The sequence below is a fragment of the Leucopleurus acutus genome (assembly GCF_964270905.1).
Source record: "Leucopleurus acutus genome assembly, chromosome: 16".
In the NCBI taxonomy this organism is placed as follows: Eukaryota; Metazoa; Chordata; class Mammalia; order Artiodactyla; family Delphinidae; genus Leucopleurus; species Leucopleurus acutus.
Window position 1 is genome coordinate 66,272,847 of NC_139158.1, and position 24,445 is coordinate 66,297,291.

The 24,445-nt window shown below is 53.8% G+C and overlaps 1 protein-coding gene across 1 annotated transcript in view; it reads left to right on the forward strand.

The window, feature by feature from the left end:
• Nucleotides 1–20,021, forward strand: part of VSTM2L (V-set and transmembrane domain containing 2 like) — a gene marked incomplete at both ends in the record, with an annotated part of 34,905 nt that extends 14,884 nt beyond the window's left edge. The window contains 3 exons of the mRNA XM_082856491.1: nucleotides 8,822–8,991; nucleotides 10,584–10,634; nucleotides 19,746–20,021. Of these exons, the coding sequence (XP_082712617.1) occupies nucleotides 8,822–8,991; nucleotides 10,584–10,634; nucleotides 19,746–20,021 (497 nt within the window). The remainder of the gene's footprint in view (nucleotides 1–8,821; nucleotides 8,992–10,583; nucleotides 10,635–19,745) is intronic.
• Nucleotides 20,022–24,445: the final 4,424 nt, after the last annotated feature.

Here is a 24,445-nt window from a genome sequence, read left to right on the forward strand (position 1 = left end):
ACACTTTTTATTTTTTGAATTTAATTTAATTTTTAAAATAAATCTATTTATTTTATTTTTGGCTGCGTTGGGTCTTCGTTGCTGCGTGCGGGCTTTCTCTTGTTGCGGTGAGCAGGGGCTACTCTTCGTTGAAGGCTTCTCATTGCGGTGGCTTCTCTTGTTGTGGAGCACGGGCTCTAGGCGTGTGGGCTCAGCAGTTGTGGCTCACGGGCTCTAGAGCACAGGCTCAGTAGTTGTGCTGCAGGGCTTAGTTGCTCCACGGCATGTGGTATCTTCCCGGACCAGGGCTCGAATCCATCTCCCCTGCATTGGCAGGCGGATTCTTAACCACTGCGCCACCAGGGAAGCCCTATTGATACATTCTTATGTTTATACTATCTTCTAAATTGAGTGTGGACCTAACTGAACAGCCATCTCAGTTTGGACTAGCTGTGTTTCAACTCTCCACAGCCACATGGGGCTCAGGGCCACCATACTGGACAGCTCAGATTTAGTGGCAAGTTGCCTTGTGGCACAGATCCCTGAAAACACACCGCTGCAGGGCTGGGAAGCCACGAGAGGTGTTTTTTAAAAAGTTGTGGTTAAGATACGCATAATGTAAATTTCACCATTTTAACTATTTTTCAGCGTACAGTTCAGTGGCATCAAATATAATCAGGTTGCTGTGCTGCCATCACCACTATCCACATCTGGGAATGTTTCGTCATCCCAAAGTGTAACTCTGTACCCATTAAACAATGACTCCCCCATCCACCCTCTTCCAGCCCAAACATTCTGCTTTCTGTCTCTGTGAGCCTGACTACTTTAGGAACCTCATGGAATCATACAGTATTTATCCTTTTGTGCCTGGATTATTTCACTTAGCCTGATGTCCTCAGGGTCCATGCATGTTGGAGCACGTGTCAGAATCTCCTTGCTTTTTTTTAAGACTGAATAATATTCCACTGTGTGGAGGGGCCACATTTTGCTTATCCATTCATCATTGGGGGTTTTGAGTAAGCAGTGACTCAATATGTCCTGGCAAGGGATGGGGCCTGAGATAGGGATGACCAAGGGGCCCTTGGGGCAGCACTGGTTCTCTCTGCTCTGCCCCCTTTGTCTCTCTCTAGCTCCAGTTCTGCCTTGGTTCCCCTGACTAGGGCATGCCCCTACCACCAGTCCCCAAGGGGAATCCTGCTGTCGCTCTGGCAAAGACTTATGGGTGGGCTAGGGTCCAGTCCCTGCAGGCTTCCTGGACCAGAGGGTCTGGGATGGGGAACCTGAGCTCAGAGATGGAGGGAGGTGGGGCCTGAGCTGGGGTCACCTTGGTTGACAAGCCCCTCAGGACCTGTGTGAATCCCCCTGGCTTGGCGGGGGGACAGCTGTTGGGAGCAAATGAGGAAGGAGAGGAGGTACAGGACTGATGGATGAGAGGTCTCGTGGTCCAGGTGTGAGTGAAATACAGATGTCGCATCCACCGTATAATCTGATGAGGCTACAAAGGAGCATCTTTAAAAATCTTCCTGGTGATGGTAGAATTCTGAGCTGGAAGGTGAGAGAAGGGAGTGCTATTTGGTGAGCACTTACTATGTGCTGGACGTGAGGCATATGTTGCCTTGTATAACCCTCTCCCTGTCCTCTCATTCTCCCCTTTTTTCAGCTAAAGAAACTGAGGTTCAGAGAGGTAAAGGGGCTTATCCAGTTCACACAGCTAGGGACTAGAGGAAACGGTTCGAATCCAGACCTGAGGCCAAGCCCTAGGTGTGTGTGCTGAACCAGGGCCTGAAAGGTTAGGAAGAAGGTTAGGGTCCTGCTCTTGAAGGGCGGGTGAGATCTTCCAGGTCATCCCCTGCCTTTCCCAGAAGCCAAACTCAGTGACTCAGGCCAGGGTCACGAGCTGTTTCCTGCCGATGACGCCCTGTTAACCAGTCCTGGGGTTAATTAATACAATTAAAAGCAGAAAGGAAGGAGATGTTGCATTCAGTGAAGTCCCTTTCTCATTCTCCTATAGAATCCTAATTTGTGGACACTGGTTTTAATTGTCTTTCCAGCGAGCCTAGCCCTGCTCGGGCTCTGGGGCTGGAGAGCACAACTGCATCCTTTTCAAAAATCTATAATTAGGGCTTCCCTGGTGGCGCAGTGGTTGAGAGTCTGCCTGCCAATGCAGGGGACACGGGTTCGTGCCCCGGTCCGGGAAGATCCCACATGCCGCAGAGCGGCTGGGCCCGTGAGCCATGGCCGCTGAGCCTGCGTGTCCGGAGCCTGTGCTCCGCAACGGGAGAGGCCACAACAGTGAGAGGCCCGCATACCGCATACCGCAAAAAAAAAAATCTATAATTATACCAGCCTCCCTAGGCACGGGCTGCGAGGAGTTAACTGAACAGGGAGGGGGTGCTCAGGGGTGGGAGGATGTCTGAGAGGAGAGAGGATTTTAATGTCCCGAACTCAGCAGGGTTGCTGACGTGGAGATGGGGTGGCTAGGGAGTTGGGGATGGGGGATGGGGTTGTCTGAATGGTGGAGGGAAGGAGGTTGGGGAGACTGGGAAGAGGGGCTATAGGAGCATGGTCTAGAAGTTACGAGCTCCCACTCCTCAGTCCTCTAGATCTGGGTTCATATGTAACCACTTACTCACCCTGTGATCTTGGGCAAGTCACTTAACCTCTGTGAGCCTCAGCTTCCCCATCTGAAAAATGGGGATGGTAATGATCACACCTACCCCATAGCATCCTGGTGGGGGCATGAGAAAATATGTGTAAAGAGCTTGGCAGAGGGCCTGGCAAGGACTCCATATTTCTCAGAGATCATCATCATCATCCTCATCAAAACTAATGTGGATCAGGCTTCCCTGGTGGCGCAGTGGTTGAGAGTCCGCCTGCCGATGCAGGGGACACGGGTTCGTGCCCCGGTCCGGGAAGATCCCACATGCCGCGGAGCGGCTGGGCCCATGAGCCATGGCCGCTGAGCCTGTGTGTCCGGAGCCTGTGCTCCGCAACGGGAGAGGCCACAACAGTGAGAGGCCCGCGTACCGGAAAAAAAAAAAAAAATTAATGTGGATCACCTTCCAGTGTCGGGTGCTGATGCCACGTCCTCGTCACAGAGTTAGGAGAGGCAGCAAGAACCTCTTGCCGATTAGGGCTGCCCACTTTCAGTGGATGCAGGAGAAACTGAGTTCCCCATCTCTGGAGGTGTGCAAGTGGGATACAGACGTGTGGAGCCTGGTGACTAAACTCAACCTGATAATTCAGAACAAATTCTGATGGGAGCTGATGGACCCCTGGGTCTCGGTCATGCCTGCTGGTCAGACCCAGGTTCAAATTCCAGCTGTGTGTGTGTCTTGGGCAAATGATGTCACCTTTCTGAGCCTCATTTTCCTCATCTGTCTAATGGGAGTGAGTGGATTAGAGGCTGTTAGAGACGATGTCTGCACCATGCTAGGCGTGCAGTAGGTGCTCCGTAAATGGTGGACGATGATGATGATGATTTGTGGCTGCACCGCGCGGCACGCAGGATCTTAGTTCCCCGACCAGGGGTTGAACCCATGCCCTCTGCGGTGGAAGCTGAGTCTTAACCACTGGACCACCAGGGAAGTCCCTATTATTATCATTTTTAAGCAAGGCTCCCTGGGTTTCCCTCCTTTCCTCCTTGGTTCACACCATCCCTTTTATCCTCCTTGGCTTGTCAGTATCCACGCCTCCTTCGGGGCCTGGCTGAATGACCAGGCCACCTCCTCCTCCCTCCAGAGTCCCCTTCTCCCCCAAGTAGGAGGGACCCCTCCCCTTCCAATGCCCAAACCATGGCTCTTAGGACATACATCACTTTCTCCCTCAGGCCTTCTGAGCTAGTGGGGGTCTCAGACCATGAGGTACAACCCCCATTGTATACAGGAGCAATCTGAGGCTCAGAGAGGGGGAGAAATTCTCCCAAGGTCACACAGCAAGTCTGTTGGCAGAAACAGGCTCAGTCCCTCCTCCCCAGCTCAGTCCTGTGCTCCTGGCAGTTATCTGCACACAGCTTCTCCCTGGGGGGAAGGGGCTTCCTTGGGGTGGAGCCCAGACAAACCTTCGTGTTGCTGCCTCTGGAACAAGAAGACTCAGATACGCCATCAAATGTCTAGAGCCTCGGTTTCCCCACTTGTCCTGAGGATGCATTGCCCCCATCACCACTGAGGTTGGAGTCAATGGGATCCTGAGGGCGCCTCCCCCAACCCATTCCACAAAGTGCCTCCAGGCAGGGTCTGAGGGGATCAGAGCCCACCGTGGCGAGGAAGAGCTGGTGGCTACACCTGCAGACACCTCTCCTGGCTCCCAGGAGTTCTTGGAGCTGGGTTCTCCCTCCATTCTCCCAGCCAGTGCCCCTCCCCACTCCAGCTCAGGACCATCTGGCCCACCTGGGGATGGGGGGAGCAACACCCCCTCTGGAAAGCCTCCCTTGATTGCCTCAGCCTGGGTGAAATGCCTCCTCTGTACCCACCCAGACCTTTACGCTCAGAATAAAACAGACTCCCCACCCTGTCCCAGAGGAAGGGTCCTCTCCAGGACCTTCCAAGGCAGGGTTGGCCATTTGGGACTGTTCCTTTTTAAGAAAGGGCCCTGCCACCAAAAAGAGTTAGAATTCTCTGGGAGTAGCATGGCCTTGGGAGTCAAACAGTCCTGGATTCAAATCCAAGCTCTGCCGCATGGCCTTGGCAGGGTTACCACCCTATGCTGGGCCTGGGCCGCCTCCTCTGAGCAATTGGGACATGTGAGGGAGAGGGGAGCGAGGCTGGCACAGCGTCACCACCTGCCAGGACACCCGCCGTACGTGGCAACTGAGCAGTGGGAATGTGGCTAGTCTAAATTGAGATGTGTTGTAATCATGTAAAATACATGCTGGATATCCAAGACTTAGCACAAAAAAGAATGTAAAATATCTCATTAATAATTTTATACCTGTTGAAATAATTTTTTGATATCTTGGGTTAAATAAAATAAATGATTAAAATTAATTTCATCTGTTTAAAAAAATTGTTACTTTTTAAAATACGGCCATAGAAAATTTAAAATGCCGTATGTGTGTTGCCTGCGTGGCTTGCATCTGATGTCTGTTGGACAGTGCCCTCTAGAGGACAGTTATTGAGATTCGGGTTGGGGGATAAGGGCTGTGTGTTGGGGGTGAGAGGGCGTGAAGCCTGACCTTGCTGACCCCTGGCTGCTGAGTAGCCCCAGGCCAGATACTGCCTGCTCTGAACCTCATTTTCTGCATCAGTAAGAAGAGCTGGTGGGCCAGTGTCAGGGTTTTTCAGTCAGCTGGGGGAGCTTGTGGGCAGGGGGAGGCTGAGTGAGGGTGGATGGAGGCTGGCCCTTCCCCGGGTCACCCTCATGGAAACCCCACCCAAGGACATCCCATCTCTGCCCTTCCTTCCACCCATGAGACCCAGATATACCATTTCCCATCCTCCTGTCGGACAGATGTGCTTCCTCCACTCAGCCATCTCTGGGAGGAGAAGGGCCATGGCTGAGTCACGCAGGCCCAGGCTCCAGGGCTGGCTTCGCCCTTCCTAGCTCTGTGATCCTGGGATGAGCAAACCCCCCACCCCCAGTAGCTCTGGACCCCCTTTCTCCATTTGCAGGAGGGAGAAGTGTGGGTACTTTCTGATTCCCATTGCTCAGGCAGTGGCACCTGGAGAGGGTCACAGCTGTGTCCCTCCCACTGTCTCTTGGCCAGCAGGGTCACACTGCCGGTTACCTTGGATCCAACTAGGGGGCCTCACCACTCTCCTCCTTCCTCTGTGTGCAAAGGGTACCGGGTGGGCAGGGGCCCGGATCAAAGCCGAATCCGGCTGTCCCAGAACCGGGGGCCAATGGCTCGCTCTGATCACCTCCCAGCCCTCCTGGTGCCTCGGTCCTCAGCGGCCCCCTCAGTCCTGCTTGAGTTGGCAAGTCAGCATCAGAGCAGGCATGGAGGACTGAGCCTGGCCTGGGACCCTCGGACAGGGCCCCTCCTGCCTGTGGACGCTGCTCCACCACTGACAAGCCAGGTCTGCTCATTTGTTTATTCAAAAAGTATTTATTGAGCACCTACTATGTGCCAAGCTGGGGATATATCAGTAGACAAGACAGGCACCACCCCTGCCTCCTGGAAGGGAAAGCAGACCATAAACATAAATATTAGCTGTGCTGTCCGATACAGTAGCCGTTACCTACAAGTGGCCATTTACATTTAAATTTAAATGAATTTAAATGGAATAAAACTTAAAATTCAGTTCCTCATTCACACTGGTCATATTTCAGATGCTCAATAGATACATGTGGCTGGTGGCTACTGTATTAGCTCAGATATAGAACATTTTCATTGTCACAGAACGTTCTAGTGGACAGCACTATTAGTATGTGGGAAGGGAAGAGGGATTTGAAGCACTGGGTTGGGGCAAAGGATGCAGTTTGTTTGTTTTTTTAATACAAATTCAATTTTGCAATTTTCTTTTCATTTAAAAAATTTTATTTATTTGTTTATTTTGGCCATGCAGCTTGTGGGATCTTATTTCCCCGACCAGGGATCGAACCCAGGCCCTGGCAGTGAATGCGCCTGAGTCTTAACCACTGGACTGCCAGGGAATTCCCAGGGATGCAGTTTTAAGTGAGGTGGTCAGGGTAGGCCTTGCTGAGGAGGTGACATTTGAGCAGAGTCCTGAAGCAGGGGAAGGAGGGAGCCATGTGAGAATCTGGGGGAAGAGCCTTCTAGGCAGAGGGAACAGCACGCGCAAAGGCCCTGAGGTAGGATCTCAGCTGGAACGTTGGAGAAGCAGCAAGGAGGCCATCGTGTCAGGAATGGAATGAGGAAGTGGAAAAGTAGCTTGAGGACAGAAGAGACAGGGATTGATTTGTGTTTTGCCAAATTACCTCTGGCTGCTGTGTTGAAAATAAATTGTCGGGGAGCGGGCAGGGAGGTCAGTGAGGAGGCTCCCCTACTGTTACGGGTGAGAGGTGGTGACGGCTGGCCCAGCATGGGGCAGTCGGAGTGGGCAGAAGGGACCAGATTCAGGAGATGTTCTGGAGGCAGAACCCATGGGATTCCCCAGAGATTGAAAGAGGGTGTAAGAGGAAGAACGAGGGAGGCAAGGGCAACTCTACAGTTTGGGGCCTGGGCACCTGGAAGGCAGAGGCGGGTGGGCGGGTACCTTCCTCCAAGAGCCTGCTGCCCAGCTCTCAGCTGACCGCACACCTCGCCTGGCTTGTGTTCAGTAACTCCAACAACACCCATTCTTATTAAATGGGCCTTGTTATGCAACAGCGGCCAGTCCCTCCCGAACCTCAGAGGATGTGGGCAGCCTGAACGCATGACCCTGGAGGTCAGGGATGTCACAGACTTTCTCTTAGCCCAGAGACTCGTTGCTGGAGTCAGGCTCCACTTGGAAACTCTCTGTGCAGAGCAGAAAAAGCAACTTATCAATCCCGAACCTCCCAAAGCCCTCGGGATCATGGGGAGGGGGTGGAGGGAGGTGGCCCCAGAGCAGCACCCCCGCCCCCAGTCAGACTCTGTCCTCCTCCTGCCCTGAGCTGAGCGGTGCCTTGAGGGACCACGGGGGCTGCAAGGTGGGCTTGTCTGCCGGCTGGGTCGGGGTGTCTGGCGGGCTGCAGCAGCAAGGTGGGCATGGGATCGGGGCACTGATGGATGCAGCATTCCCTGGGTGACCTGCCTGTTGCCAGGTGTCTTTCCAGGGTGAGAAAATCTCTCCTGAGAAGAGGAAAGGATTCTAATTACATCTCAGGACAGTATTTGTTTGGAGAGACGAGTGTCAGAACATATGGTGGGGAGCGGTGCTGGGCCGCACTGAGCAGGGAGTTTTCTCTTACCTGCCAGCCTGGTGGGCATGGCAGTGGGTGGGGCTCCTGCTGGGTCCCAGGAACCACCTGCTCTGGGATTTGGTGGGCGAGCTGGACCCTGCTGGAGGGATGGGGGGCACATGTGTCTCCCACCGCCTCCTGGGGCTCTTGAGAGGATGGAGGATATATCACACCTACGAGGTGCCAGGAGATGTGTAGCCACAGGAGAGCTGGTCCCTGTTCTCATGCAGCTTGCACAGGCAGTGCAGGCAGTGAACCGATGCAAGACCGTGACCATTCCCCAGGCAGGTGGGAGGTGGGGGGTTGAGGGGAACCTACCCACGTGGTCAGGGAAGGCCTCTCTGAGGGGACCAAGTTTCAGCTGAGCTTTGAGTGACTTGCTGGACGAAGAGGGACCAGGGGAAGAACATTCCAGGCATTGGGAACAGCGAGGGCAAAAGTGAGGTGAGAAAGTGAGGCATGTTCACAGGACAGAATGGAGACCAGGGGGAGGTGGGCAGGGCTTGCCCCCCAACCTGGTGCAGAGGGGACCCGAGGAAGGGTTCCGAGGGGGCCGGGGGCGGGTAGGTCTGATTTGGTTTTGCAAAGACGGTGCTGAACGCTGTGCCCTGGGGTGGGGAATGAACCAGAATGGGGGCAACTGGAGAAATCGGGGAAGAACTGATGAAAACAGCAGCTTCCTCCCTGGCCTCCTTGCTCACACCTTCCAACCAAGCCCTCCTCGGATCCATCGCTCGAGAATCTGGTGCCCGCGGGCTCCGGGATCAAGGCCCAGCTGTGTGGGGCCTTCAGGGCCCCGGGCCTACGCCTTCATCCCCAGGTCTGGCCAGCTGCCGCCGCACAGGCCTCTGTGCAGCCTCGCGGAGCTCGTCTAGGTGCCCCACCTGCAGCCAGGCCACACCCGCCCGCAGGCGCGGCCGCTCCCTCTCACTCAGCTCCAGCCCCCGCACCAGCCCCGGGCCGCCGGCCCCGCTGTTTCCTGAGCCCCGGCCACCCCTCCCCCGGTTTCTCCGCACAGCCCTGTTCACAGAGACGCCCCACGACATGACGGCGCGGACGGGCGAGGACGTGGAGATGGCCTGCTCCTTCCGCGGGAGCGGCTCGCCCTCCTACTCGCTGGAGATCCAGTGGTGGTACGTGCGGAGCCACAGGGACTGGACGGACAAGCAGGGATGGGCCTCGAACCAGGTACCACCCCTGGGGAGACTTCCGAGTGAGGCTGGGAGAGCCCTGGCCCACCCACCCCCGGGGAGGAGTGTGTCTCTGCCCCTCAGCTCCTCGGAGGGGCGTGGGCCCCGGCTATGTTCGTCCCCTGAAGCCCCCAGCTGTCTCCTTCCCTTTTTCCCGGAACGGAGGCCTGTTTGTGGGGAGGGGCAGGGGGCGGAGCCAGGCTGAGCACTTGGGATGGGCCCAGTAAGAAGGGCCTTCCAAGGAGTAGAGTCCCTCCCTTCGTGTACAGGTGGGGAAGCAGGCCAGAGGGACAGAAGCTGTCACACACACGTGTACATGCATGCCTTTCCACATACGTGCAGGCACACGAGGCCGCCCAGTCACGGCACACACATTCACCTCTGCACTCGTACACGCTCCCACGCACACACTGCGCCAGCCTGCGGCGGGGAGCGGGGGAGGGGGTGGCGGAGTGCAGACGCTATTGGTGTCCCCGCCCACGTGCCGGGTAAGCACCGTCCCCTGCCACCAGCCCCGCTGCCAACACTGCTGAGGGTTTTCTCTGGACAACAGAGCCTGCTGGCCAGCAAGGCAGGCTGGAGGAGCGCCCCATCAATGACTGACGGGAGTTGGAGGGTAAATACCCCAGCTCCCTTGCTCCTCCGTTGGGATAACTGAAGAGCATCTGCTCCCTTTCCCCCAGGTGCCCAGTGGGAGTAAGTTCCAGTTGCCCAGGGGGGTAACTGGCTTGATGACATACCCATTATTGACTTCCTTCCCTCTTCTGTCTCACTCACTCATTCCTCTCCTGATGTTTCCTGGGATCACCTACCAAATAAACCACTTGCACCTGAATCTTTGTCTTAGGGTCTGCTTCTGGGGGAACAAACTAAGACACTCTCATTCTTACCTTGTGTATATGTAAATATTATGCAAACACATATGTGTCTGCCCACCTGTTCACTTATGAACACTTACATGACGCACCTTCATATGCACATACGGGCATGCTCACACATTCTTGCATGTTTCATGAAATGGCCTCTAACTAATTCACAAATATATATTAAACTCATCTAGCTCCTGGAGGTGTCAACCCCCCAGCACACAGGCTCAGAGGACTCCAGTGGTCAGAGAAAGCCCTTAGGCAAAGAGTTGCAGGCTTTGTCGTTGGATGCCTCTGGGGTCAGCTTGCCAGGGGATAGTACGTGGGCAGGGCTCCGACAGTGTCTGCTGCAAACACTCCTGAAAACACAACACATTCACAGATAGAGAGATGCAAGTGTACAGACAGACACTCCTACAGACACACCAAGCCCGAATAACGTTTTTGCCTGTTCACACGTACCCTCCCTGTATATCTCTAAATACCGTATATATCAGAATGTGTAGCACATGCACAGTCAGTTTTATAGGCACCTCCTTTATCTTCCTTTGCTCTGACTCACCTCCATGCCCTGAGTGGACATAGAGCTGAAGGACCCCAACCTCTAGACCCGTAGTCCCCAGAGCATCACTTGCGGTTATGAGAATCTTAGCCATTGCTCGTATCCCCACCCCGTGATCCTAACACATTGTCTCTGTTTTCTCCACCCTCCCGCTCCCAACAGCTAAAAGCATCTCAGCAGGAAGACGCAGGGAAGGACGAGACCAAAATAAGTGTGAGTTTTGGTAATGACTTCTCACAAGGGCTCTAATGGAGGACACAGCTGTAATTTAAAAAAAAAAAAAAAAAAATCCAGTTCAGCAGGGAACTTGGGCAAGAAGATGGAGGAGAAGGAAAAAAGAAGGGGGAAAAATTGGCCTGGCTCTGTTTTTTAAAAGCCAGAGGTTTTTCAAGTTCATTGAATGACAGGCACAAACAAATGACAGGGGGTGAGAAGGCGCATTCTCTCCTGTTGGGGCCAAGGCCGTGTTGTGCATCCCTGATGCTTCGTGTCTGTCTCAGCAGCATTTTTTATTTGGGGAACCAACAGGGTATAATGAGACTGAGCCGGCTTTTTTTGGCCCATCACGAATGACTGCTGTGGCATCTCATGGTCACTTGGGTCATCTGGCTCCAGACGTGAGGCAGGACAGGGGGACTACAGCTGAAGGATTTCAAGACTGGCCGGGCCTTCTAATGCATTGACTCATTTTATCGTTGCTCCATCTTTATGGGGAAGGGCAAGCTTTCACCCATTTTACAGGTGAGGCAACTGAGGCTTAGAGGGGTCAAAGCCTTGCTGGAGGTCGTGACTTGGCTGAGCTGCCTCCAGCTTTTCGTCTTCAGGCTACGCTGGAGCCCAGTGAGGTGGGGCACCCAGGGGACTCAGGGATTGACAGTTTTTGTAGAGGAGGGCACCCAAAGCAGGGCCTGGTAGAGGCAGGCAGGATCGAGAAAAGAGACTGTGTAGAGGGGACCGGCCTGGTGACACATGTGGCCATGGGACCAGGTTGGGTTTGTGCACGGGGCGTGTGGTCAGCCTGGCAGGAGGTTAGAAGTCCGCTGGACACATACTCAGAAGATGCAGGTGCCCGCCGGGGTATGAATGTGCATGTGTGGGAGTGACCTCCAAAATCACTCTTTTCTGTTGCTCCTTCTGAAGTCCTTCAAGGACCTGCGGGGGAGCTCGGGACCCCAAGGCCAGTTAGATGCAGAGGAGCTCCCTGAGCGGAAGTCACAGTGTAAAGAGTGGGCATTGGGAGGCATGAGGTGCTGTGCCAGGCACTGGAGGTGGCAGAACGGAGGCAGGGAGGCCAGGAGGGAGGCTCCCACAGAAGCTCAAGCAGGAGGTAGGCAGATGACAGGCAAGGGCCTTCAAAGCATCATTTGTGCAGTCTGCCCGGGGCCTTTCTGAGTTGCGATCTGGAAATTTGAGCCATTTCCAGCTCAGGGCAGCTGCTGGTCCACCCTCTCTAAATCCCTAGCCCTCACCCTAACCCTCTCTCTCTGCCAAGGGTACACCCATACGTAATACCCCATTTCTTGCCCAAACGCCCATCAGTTAAGCCCAGGAAGGTAGAAATCGGTGTGTGTATTAATATACCCCGTTCATGGCAACTCTCTCGCCGATGATTTTCTTTGGGGTTTAAGGAGCGTCTCAGGCACAGGAGAGAATAACCTAATTGACTTAGAGGATTAGAATTCAAGGCTGTTGGGCCCCACGTGAGGGGAATGCGAAGGTGCTAACTAGTTAAATAAAATAAATGTGCTCAGCATGACTGTGCAATCCCCCCCCACCCCATCCTAGCCCCGGCGATTCTTGCACCAGCGGGGGCTCTGGGGCTCTGGGGCTCTGGCTAGGAAACTCACAGACAAGCACAGACCCAGTTCCTTGTGCAGACAGCGTCTTGCACGTGACCGTTCTTAAATACACAGACACGCAGTTAGTGGACACCTGTAAGCAGAGGCACACCCCGGTTTCCTGCAGCTTAGGAGAAGGCTCAGACTTTTCTCTGCGGGCTTCGAGGTTCTGTGCAACTTGCTCTGCTCACCCTCTGGGCTTTCTCACCTCGCTTGACCCGGCTCACACTGCCTCCTTCCACCCACTGCCTTCCAGCCTCCCATTCCTTCCACCTCTGGGCCTTTGCACAGGCCAGTCCCTCTGCCTAGAAAACTGTTCCTCTCTCTTCCTTCAGAGCTCAGCTCAGCAAGCCTCCCTGGACCCTGGAACTCAGCCGGCATCCCTCCCTTCTCCCTGCTGGCTGCATTTCTGTCTGCACTTATCCATGCCTGTGAGCATTTGTCTCAGGCCTGTCTTCCCCGGAGACAGTGGGGCTGGGACTGTGCTTGCCTGATTGACTGGTACATTTCCAGAGCCTGGCACAGCGCCTGGCAGGTAGTTATTTATCAGGTGACTGTCACACGTACCCACACACCCCCAGGCCAGTGGCAGTGTAAAGCCAGACACAGATTTTTTTTTTTTTTGCGGTACGCGGGCCTCTCACTGTTGCGGCCTCTCCCGTTGCGGATCACAGGCTCCGGACGCGCAGGCTCAGCGGCCATGGCTCACGGGCCCAGCTGCTCCGCGGCATGTGGGATCTTCCCGGACCGACGCACGAACTCACGTCCCCTGCATCGGCAGGCGGACTCTCAACCACTGCGCCACCAGGGAAGCCCCCAGACACAGATCTTGATAAACGGACATGCCAACACTATGTGCATCACGCCTGTGCATGGATGTGTACAGGGGACGTGCAGCCATGAAGGGGCTTGTGTGAAACTATGGAACCTGGGGACCGCAGGCCCTGTATGTGCAGGAGCTAGATGAGCCAGGCAGGAATTCCGGCCCCATAGCCCCATGTCACCTAAAAATCCCGAGTTCCATGGAATAATTTCCCAATTTTTAACTGTTGGGACCTAATTTGATTTTTGAAAAACTGTGAAAACCAAACGGCTCAGTCTCCCCGCTGGTAGTGTCAGCACCTGGGGGGCCTCGGGTTCGGAGGAGGAAGTACAGTGAGTTTCTGGGAGTTTGGTGTGGGCAGGGCTCCATGATGGGCTCTGTAACCCATTGGGGCCGCCATGGTGGCCCTGGGCAGGTTGAGATACGGCAGTGCTAAGTGCGGGGGTGCGACAGTGAGGACACAGTGGAGCCAGCCCTGAATGTCACAGGACCTGAGTCCTGGTCCAGCTCTGCCAGTCCCCTGGGCCTCTCTTTCCCCCCTTCACAGCTGTCTAACGAATATATGAAAACACTCTGGCAACTGTGAAATTCCTCCGGATTTGGCCATGTGAATGACAGTGGGTAGTAGAGTGGAAACTTAATGTGAGTATTCGAATCACGTGACTCCTATTCCTAGCATGTGTGGAGCAGGGAAGGGAGGCCCAGCTTCTCTACAGGAAATGGGAGGGAATGAAAAGAGCTCAGAGAGATCATTTATATGGGAGGACAGGCATCTGTGATGATGATGATGATAATAATAGTAATGATAAAGCAGCTGACATTTACTGAGTGCCCGCCATATGTCAGGAACCATGATAAGTACTTTACATGAATTATCTCATTTAACTTGGGGCCTGGGAAAGGACCCCCTGGCCTTAAAAGTGTCTCCCTTGGGAGCTTGTGTATGCTGAGGATTCTACCATCAGGGCCTTATTCCTGTGGCTCAGGTAACTTCTGCTATGTCCATTTTCAAGTTCTGGAAACTTTTCTTTTGACCTAACTGAAGTTCTGTCTTTTGGAATTTAGGTTAATTTCCCCTTAACCAGTTTTGCAAGTTGAGATGGTCCCCGACTTCCTAATTGTAAAATAAGGTGAAATTCTCCACACACCTTTTTTCCCAGGGGGCTTCCCTGCCTTCATTACTGTTAGTTCCTCCTTTGGTCTAACCAAAGTCATTTGTGCTGTAGATTCGGTTCATGTAACCTGTTTCAGTCCAAAATAGCCGTGGGCAGCCTGGGTCTCCATGTACGTGTAGCCTCGTGCTCCAGCCCACTTATCCTAAGCCCCGCCTCCTCTCCAGCTAAGCCCCAAAAGCCAGGTACATCCAAAGTGGCCTCAGGAAGCATACTGCAGCCCGCTGTCCCCAAATCTCCATAAATGGTTAAAAGGCAGCTTCATTGGTCAGATCAATCAAGTGGCCCTATAGGTCAAGCCCCTGTTTACCCCGCTTGGCTGCCCCACAGGTATGATACACATATGGATACCGCATCTTTTCTGGTGTGGGGCATGGGGGCTGGGACCACTGGAGCAGCACATGAGGTCTGCATCCTTCACTAAGGATTAACAGGCCAAGTGGCAGGTCATGGTGTATTATGACTTTATTTTCTGCAGTAGACGTTTCTGTATTTTCTTGAAATTCCTGCCGTGATCCACAATATACAAAGGGCATGGAACTCTGAAGTCTGAAAGGGAGGCAAGATTCATGTGGAGTCAAAAATCACTCCATCCATCTTGGAAATCCCTTGAGACATCCATAGAGCAGCCGGCCTCTGGCTGGGACTGAAAAGCTTCCTCTGTGAAGGCCATGGTCACACACTCCCAGTCCCTGCTCTCACGGTACTCCCAGTCAGTGTGGGGGATGGATGTTAATCCAATGATCCCTCATGATAAAAAGTAAAATTACAACTACGACCATCAAAATGAGAAGGAGCGCAGCCAGTAACAGAGGACCTGACCTAGTCTGGTGGGTCTGGAGGGCTTCCTGGAGGAGGTGGAGTGAGGTGAAGTGAGCACTGAAGTGTAGAGAGGTTGACTAGAAGTAGGGGGAACTTCTCTGGGTGTGTGTGTTGGAGGAACTGCAGGAGGCTGTTGTGGCTGAGGGGAAGGTGGGGATGAGACCCCAAAGGTCCCCCCAGCAGCCACTGCTGGGAGCCATCAAAGGAAGCGTTCTCATTTGGGGGCGTTTTGGGAAGATCTGTCTGGCTGTCACGGGAGGACGGATTGGAAGAAGCCAGAGTGGCTTTGGGGAGACCCTGGAGGAGGCTGCGACGTCCTGGCCAGTGCCTGGGGATCTGGATTCTGGAGAGAAGGGGAGGGGGCCCAGTGATGTTTAGAGGGAAGGTCAGTGGGATTCAGAGATGGATTTTGCCAGAGTGTGAAAGGAGCAGTGGGGATGACGACTTGGGAAGGTCTAGCTGGAATGGGTGAAGGCTTCTGGGGCCCAGATTTGGGGAGACTCTGGGTTGGGTTCTGGACATGCCAAGGGGCTGGCGGCTGGGTGTTGCTGACGGAGGCACGGGAGTGGCGGAGCTCAGGGCAAGCCCTGGCCTGGGGCAGGGACCCTCTGACCCCTCTTCCCCACCCAGCACCTTCCCAGGGTCACCACGTCACTCTTAGGCTGAGGCCACGTGGAGGAAAGGTCTGGCACCATGGTCGCAAATTAGCATCACCCTTCCTGGCTCGGCTCGGGAGAAAGATCCCAGCCCGCCCACCTGATGGTCTGTGGGCTCCTGCCGTGTCCAGAAGGGCCTGGGCCATGGGCAAGCAGGGAGGAGGCTCAGCTTGGTCCTGGTGTGGACTGGCCTTGCCTCCTTCAGCATAATTAGGTGCTTAACTGCACTGCTAAGTCCTGTCGATGCCTGTGCCGAGGTGATTACGATTTACAGCCAAGCTGCCGCCTGGGGGTCTCTTCCCCTCATAGCCTCTCCGGCTGTGTTGGAGGCCTGGGCCGCAGGATTTTTCTGCCCAGTCTGTGAATGTTGAAATCCAACAGGCTGCTCCACCACCCACAACAAGCCTGGGTAGGATGATGGGCCCCCTCCCACAGGAGATGCTTCTGAGGCAGAACTGGGCTCCCCCAAGACATGGAGGGCTGGGGGCCTATGGAATGATGGGGTAGGGGGTAGAAAGACCTGTGGTTTACTGGTTCCGGGAGGCTCCCCAGAGAGGTGGTTAAGGCCTGGTCTCTGTCACCAGCTGGGTGGCCTTGGGCAAATCACTTCACCTCTCCGAGCCTCTGTTTTCTGACCCATACAGTGGGTATCCCAGCAGTGCCTACATCATGGGGTTATTATGAGGTTTAAATAAGGTGTAGACTATTTAGCGCATCATTTCACAGGGATCAAGCGCTCCGTAAACACTAGCTACCAGCAATACCGTTACTGTTGTTACTGTTTTTATTACTTGCCTTCTCCGGATGGTGCTTAAAGACGCAGACCCCTGGGGCTGGGAGGGAGCAGCCTCTGATGTGTGTCCTCTCCCTTCGTCCTGTTGGAAACCAGCTCCCCGGGGTGCTCGGTTGCGGGTGTGAGGTCTGGGTTTTCCGTTAGACCTGGAGCCCGCGCGGATGTTGCTGGGGTCTGGCTGATTCACAGCTGTATCCCCAGCGCCCAGCTCGGAGTGGGCGCTCGCTAATCGTCAGCTGGATGGATGGATGGATGGATCTAGCCCAAGAAAACCGAGGCCAGGGTGCTGGTGACTTGTCAGGGTCAGAATCAGCCTCCCAGCACTGTCTGCTGTGCTCCCTGTCTCCCTCCTCCTCCCTGAGGGGGGAGGCCACACAGGGGCGACAGGGCAGGAGGGAGCTGGTGCCCAGGCCTTGGCCTCTGGGCCGGGGCTGGGCGGAGAAGGGGGCTGGGCTCGGTGCTCCCTCCCTAGCGCTGCTCCCAGCCTTCACATTATTACTCCATTAGCGCCTTGTAGGGTTGACAAATGAAGGATAATTAATATCCGTGAGGGAAACAGATGTTGAGGTAATTCACTCCCCGCTGCGCATTTGCAGCAGCATCTCCTAACTCTCCTGAGAGCTTGGCAGGGCCGCAGGACCTCTCCGTGCCCTTGGCCAGAGGTGATGGAATCAGCAGGGCTGATGGCCTCCAGCTGGGCCCAGCCCCGGTACCCGGAGAGGAGGGGTCCCCTGCCCGGGCGGGCAGCTGGAAGAGTCTCCCGCTGCTTGCTCTGGTGGAAAGGTGGGAAGTTCTGCCTCTGTCCCACCTCCTGCTTCCTGCCGTGCCGTAAGCCCATGCTTTCCTGCCTCGTGGGGGGATGACGACCAGCCAGGAAGGCTCAGAATAAGGGAGGACGGGCCAGGCTCCTTGTGGCTGCCCACTGCTCTCTTCCCTTCTGGAGCCTGGGAAACCCCCCTTGGCCCTGCCAGCTCTGCGTGACCCTCTGTGGGCCTCTGTCATGCCTTTGGAGGGTTAGAGTGCATGGACTCAGGCCTGGGGTCAGTTCCCGGCTCTGCCGTTCACTGACTCAGTGCCCATGGGAAAGTCGCTTCTTTCAGAGCCGTAGCTTCACTATCTGTAAAGTGGGTGGGATCATATATACATGACCTAAAATCAAAGAGCATAATATCTGGGCACCACTGCATTTGGAGAAAGGAGCCAGAGTGGGACCATTCATTTAACAAATGTTTTTATCGTTATTTGCAGCGTACCAGCCTCTGCGATGGTCACTAAGATGAACAAAATGGGTATCATCCCTGCCCTCGTGGAGTTTATAGTTTAGCCAGAGAGAGAAACAAAAATCAAGTAAACAGACTGGTTCTCAAATTGTGATGACTGCTAGGAAAGAAATAGACAGGGAGATGTGATCGAAGGCTTTTTGGAGGAGGTGATGCTGGAGAATGAATGGGAGTCATGGAGACAGCACCCAGGCAGAGAGACCAGAAGGCTGTGAGGCCAGAAGGAGCTTGGCATCTGGGAGGAAGGGGCCAGGGAAGCCGGAGCAGATTAGTGGGGTGATTAGAAGTCATGTGCGTGAGTGCCCGGCCGCACATGAATGCCTCCCTCAGAGACCGTCCTCTTCCTCATCCTCATCCTGGCCTCCTCACTGCAAGGGTGATCCTCCCTTGGCAGGGGTGTCCTCCTCCAGAACTTGGGGTGTGGCAAGAATAGGCAGGCTGCTTGTCTGTCCCCATTGCCCACCCCCCCAAGGGGAGAGGGACCAGATGGGCTCAGCACTGGGGCCACAGGTCTGAATCCCACTCAGCTCCATCCTGGCCCTGGCGAGCCTGCAGTGCCAACTGGTGGTGAAATCATCGGGCAGGGGGCCCGTGGCTGGTGGCTGGGGACTTTTCTCCCCTGTTCTGTGTAGGTGGGGCAGGGGCTACAGGAGGTGGGGCAAGGCTCATTTTGGTTGTAAGAAATAAGGGGACAAGGAAGGATGGAAGCCCCCTCCCGTTACCACCCCCCCACTCTATAGGTCCAGATGTTCTCTTTTTTTTCCAGCTTTTTATTTTGAATTGCAGACTCATAGAAAGTTGCAAAAAGAGATCACAGAGTCCCCTGTCTCCTTCACCCAGCTTCCCCAACGATTTATCTTATATGACTGTCCTTTTCTTTCTTAATTGAAAAAAAACTCACAGTAGCTTTATGTTTGTGGCAGATTTATTCGTAAGAGCTGTAATCTGAAAACTACCCAAATGTCCATCAACAGGTGACTGGATAAACAGATTGTGGTATATCCATATGATGGAATACTACACTGCAGTAAAAAAGAACACACTGAGCCGTGCAACGTGAAGGAATCTCACTGATATTATGTTGTGTGAAAGAAGCCACACACGGAGGAGTTCAAGAACAGGGAAAACTAATCTATGCTGATAGAAATCAGACTAGTGGGTAACCCCTTGGGGGTGAGTATTGACAAGGAGGGGCCACAAGGGTGTGCTCCAGAGGGTTGTAAGTGTCCCATGCCTTGCTCTGGATGGTGGTCACACTGGTGCACACGCGAGTAAAATTTCAGTAATCTGTGTGTGCCTTACTCTATATAAATTATATTTTAATTTTAAGTAAAATTTTTAAAACAATATCAAATAAATAAACAAGCAAAAAGCCAAAGTACAAAGACAGATGTCACTCTCTTGCTCCCCCCCCAACTGGACAGTTGTTAGCATACTGATATATTTGTGATCAGCATTTATTTATTTGTTTGTTTGTTTGAGAAACAAAGCTAAGAATTCACTTTGCAGTCTACCCCGGGTCCTCAGCCCTTCCCTGGGCTCCACTCCAGAGACAGCCATGCTGGTGAGGCCACTGTGTTCCCTCCCATCTGTTTTCAAACTTGCACACACACAAGTCATCAAAACCAGTGTAGAGTATTTTCCCGTGTTTCTTTCCAGAAATGGCATCACACCGTATGTAGGAGTTTTGCAATGAGATCTTTTCACTTCCTGCATGTCCCTGAGCTCTAACACGCCTAGTTCTAGCTCATTCTTTTTCACTGCTGTGCAATAGTCCACTGAATGAACTGACTACTGCCTATTTATCTGATCTGTTGATGGCCATTGAAGTTGCTTCTACTCTTTTGCTGTTAACTCCGCGTGCCCTCGTGGGAGTGTCTGGGGCCCCACCCACGGAGTGGGCTCCTGTGGCCAGGTCACCGTCTCTCTGTCGCCCCCAGGTGGTCAAGGTGGTGGGCAGCAACATCTCCCACAAGCTGCGCCTGTCGCGGGTGAAGCCCACGGACGAAGGCACCTACGAGTGCCGTGTCATCGACTTCAGTGACGGCAAGGCCCGGCACCACAAGGTCAAGGCCTACCTGCGGGTGCAGCCGGGAGAGAACTCCGTCCTGCACCTGCCCAAGGCCCCGCCCGCAGCGCCCGCCCCGCCGCCGCCCCCCAAGCCCGGCAAGGAGTTGCGGAAGCGCTCGGTGGATGAGGAGGCCTGCAGCCTCTAGACTGATGCCCAGCCCGCCGCCGGCCCGCCCTGCGCCCCTACGGCTGTACCGAGTGCATGAGGAGCCGCTGGACCGCTGGGGACGGGACTGCCCAGGTCCAGCTGCCTCCCCATCCCGAGACCGCCCGTGGCCCCCACGTCGGCCCTCCTCCCACCACCCCTTGGCTCAGCATGTAAGGCCCGCCCAACCCTTCCCCTTCAGACCCTCCCCGTGACCTGGCTCAGAGACGGTGGCCCGGGCACCGAGGGGACAACCGCCCCGGAATGCTGGGGTGGGGCACCAGGCCAGGGCCGGGCTGCCCCCTTGTGTCACCAGCTTCAGTAGAGTCCAGTGTTTCGCTTTGCTTGCTTGTCCCCCATCCCGTCCCAAGCTGGGGCCTCCCAGCCTCACTCCCCCTCCTTCCAGCCATCCCCTGCTTGGACCTGGAGGTGTGGACAGTGACCCCTCCCAAATTCGGACTTGAATCTTCTGAGCAGAACTGGGGCCTCTCCTCTGGCAAAGAACTGGGAGCAAAGCCCCCAGGAGAGCTGTGGCCAGTTGCCAGGGTGGCTCACAGGGGCCCTGGGAGGAGAGGGAGACCCCACCGCCTCCAGGTGGGTCCTTCATGTTCAGCCTCCTTATACTAAGAAACAGCTCCCTGCCCGCCCCGGGGCAGGAATCTGCCCCTTCACATGGCAAGTCGGAAGGAGGGCCTTTCCTTTCTGACCCCACGGCCCCATGCAGAGTTCTGCACCAGCAGGACCCCTTCGAGGGGCTTCGGGGCTCTCCAGGAGCCCCCTCTGCCAGCTCCTAGTGTCCCAGCCGCCTCCCAGGACCCATGCCGAATCCACCCAAGGGCCTGGGGCTGTTGGGAGCCGAGGGCCCCCCAGTACCAATCCCCTCACAATTCCTGATCGGGGGCACCCACCCCCTGGTGATTTGTAAATATTTCTATTGGGCCCAACACCCCTTCAGAACTGGCTCAAACCTCTGGCCGCACCTCAGCGATGGAGTCGGGGGACGTGGGAGAGGCTTTGCCTAGGGGTGTGTGGGTTACCCTGTACACATGATCCAGTCCGTGACTACCGGCCAACCTGAATAAAGCGGTTTAAAAAAGCCTCTGGGCAGTGTCTTTCTGGGGCATTTGTATCTGGGAGCAGCACCACCAGAGAGGGGCAGGTGGGAAGGGCTTGGCCAGCCCACGCCCCCGCCTCACTCAGCATCTTCTCGCTCCTGCTCTCTGCCCCCCAAGCACAGGAGAAGCACTGGAGGGCGCACAAGAAGTCAAAGGAAAACCAGCCTTTGTCCAGGGCCAATCCAATTACCAGGCACTTGAATTATTCTCAGATTTTGAGATAACTACACATACAGAAGAGAACATAAAATATGTGTACACTGTTCTGTGAATAAATAAATTATAAAGCAAGTAGGGGTGAGCTACCAGCTTATCAAGCAGCACCCCATAACTGAACCCAGCCCATGCCTTCCAGATCACCCCCCTCCCTCTTAGAGGTCACCACCACCCTGATTTTTAAGGTCATCCCATTCTCAATGTTCTTTTTACACGTTTACTACCTATATGTATATCATCTTAATATAGTTGAGTTTTGGCTACGTTTTTTGAGCTTTATATGCATGGAATCATACCATATCTAGTCCTTAATGCACTGCTGTATTGTGAGATTCATCCATGTTTCATGTGTCTGTAATTTGTCCATTTTTATTACTGCATGACTATCTACAACTTATCAACTTATTTATCCATTATACTGTTGACAAAAGTTTGTGGTCCTATCTGGGTGCACGATAATTAACAGCACTGCCCCGAGCATGTGAGCATGAGGGTGGACTGGCGAGGTTGGAGGTTTAGGCACTGCACTTTAGGGGTCTTGTTTTCTCCTCAGGTATCACCATCCCCACACTACAGTTGAAGAAATGGGCTCAGAGAGGTTGAGTGGCTCGCCCAAGGTCACAAGGTCACAGCGATCGAACCCTGCTCTGCCAAGCTGAGCTCCTGCTCCCACTATGCCCTGGGCTCTGGACTCCCCCTGGCTCATCCCAGCCCAGAGTCCCAGCCGCCGTGGTCCTGCTGAGAATCTGCCTGAGGGCATGTCAGTTAAGCCTTGGTAGCCACTATGGCCAGCTGGTGCCTCCTTTGTGCATCTACAGAAATCACGAGCATCACCCACACTGAGCCTGGGGCATCTGCCTGCCCCTGAGCTCCCTGCCAGCCAGACTGAGCGAGCCTCCCTCAAGGGCAGGGACCGGGAACTGTTGAAATGATGACTGACATTGGCTGAGCACTAAGTGTGTCCCAGGCACTGTGCTGACCGCCACAGCAGCCCCAAAGGGAGGCATGTATCCTGTTTTGAGATGAAGAAACTGAAGTTCAGAGAAGAGTGGGTTGGAGGCTGGCTGGCTGGCTGGATGAGGACATGGATAAACCAGGCTATGAAGCAGGCAGGGCTCTGGACCGGTTGCAGAATCCTTGGGCTGGATGGTCTATGACCTGTGGTCCTTTCAGGCCAGCAGCCAGTCTTTATTCCATGAACATGGTCCCTTCTAGAAATGCCCAAGTGCAAGGCAGACTCTGAAAAGCCCAGGTCCCTCTGGGAAGGTCTGGAGGGTACAGGCTCATGCTAGAGTGATAAGAATACTTACAGGTCTTGAGCACCTCCTATGAACTAGGGAAAGACTTTCCACAGGAAATCCTGAGGCTCCACAGGATCTCATTTCACCCTCCCCAGGGCTTGTGTCTCATCTCCGGTCCCCTCCCCCTTTAGAGGGGTCCCCACCTCCTTGGAGGGATTTTTCTTGCTCTATTAGGAATGCAGCTCAGGGGAAAGAACAGTGTCTGGGTTAGAATCCTGCCTCTGCCCACCCTTGTTTCAGGACCCGGGGCAAAGCTCTTCATCTCTCTGAGCCTTAGTTTCCTTTTCTGTAAAATGGGAATGCTCCCAGGGAAATGCAAATCAAAATCATAAAGAAATACTATTTGCACACACTGAGATGGCAAGAATCAAAAAGACAGAGAATAACAAGTGTTGGCAAAGATGTGGAGAAATTGGAACCCTCATACACTGCTGGTAGGATTATAAAATGATGCAGCCTCTTGGGAAAACAGTCTGGCAGTTTCTCAGAATGTTAAACATAGAGTTACCATATGACCCAGCAATTCCGCTCCTAGGTATATACCCAAGAGAACTGAAAACATATGTCCACTCAAAAACTTGTACATGAATACTCACTCATAGCAGTGTTATTCATAAATAACAGCCCCAAAGTAGAAACAACCCAAATATTCATCAACTGATGAGTGGATGAATAAAATGTGGTGTGTCCAGACAATGGAATATTATTTGGCAATTAAAAAAAATGAAGTACTGATAACATGCTATACTGTGGATTATTCTAAGGGATAATCAAAACGTTATTCTAAGTGAAAGAAGCCAGATGCAAAAGGTTATGTATTGTAGGATTCCATTTATATGTCTAGAAGAGAAAAAAATCTACAGAAACAGAAAGCTCAGGATTTCCCTGGTGGCACAGTGGTTAAGAATCTGCCTGCCAATGCAGGGGACACGGGTTTGAGCCCTGGTCCGGGAAGATCCCACATGCCACAGAGCAACTAAGCCTGTGTGCCACAACTACTGAGCCCGCGTGCCACAACTACTGAAGCCTGCATGCCTAGAGCCTGTGCTCCGCAACAAGGGAAGCCACTGCAATGAGAAGACCGTGCACCACAATGAAGAGTAGCAGCTAAAAATAAATAAATTTTTTTAAAAAGACCCCTCCTCCTTTAAAAAAAAAAAGAAAGCAGACTGGTGGTTGCCAGGGCTGGGGGAAAGGAAAATGGGGAGTGACTACTAGCGGGTATGTGGTTCTTTTTGGGGTGATGGAAATGTTCTAAAATTGATCGGGGATGTTCTAAAATTGATTTACACAACCTGTAAATAAACAAAAAACCAATGAAATGTTAATATAGTACATTTTACATGGGTGAATTGAATGGGATGTGAATCATATCTCAGTAAAGCTGTTGAGGGAAATGGGACCCTCTTAACGACAGCCCAGTGCCCACGTGCCCACAGCAGGCACATGGGAGGCACTTGGAAAATTCTGGCCGCTATTAATATTGCTGTGATTTTTATGTGGAAGCCAAAGCCAAGGTGTGCTGACCTCAGAGCAGAGCTGGAGGTGGCAGCCTGGGGGGTGGGGCCAGGGGGCAGCAGAGAAACAGGAGACCTGGGAGAGGGAAGTTCTTAAAGGGGGTCCCCAGGCCCTGCCCTGAAAGCTCAGAAAACCCCCCTCACACCCCCAGGTTAGTTGTCCCCCAGTATAAGAATAACCCAGGGGAGGTGTTTTTCTAAATTCAGATGTGCAGGCCGCCTCTTGGCCTTCATACCCACACGCAACCACATCTACAGCTAGTGCCCCTGGCGGTT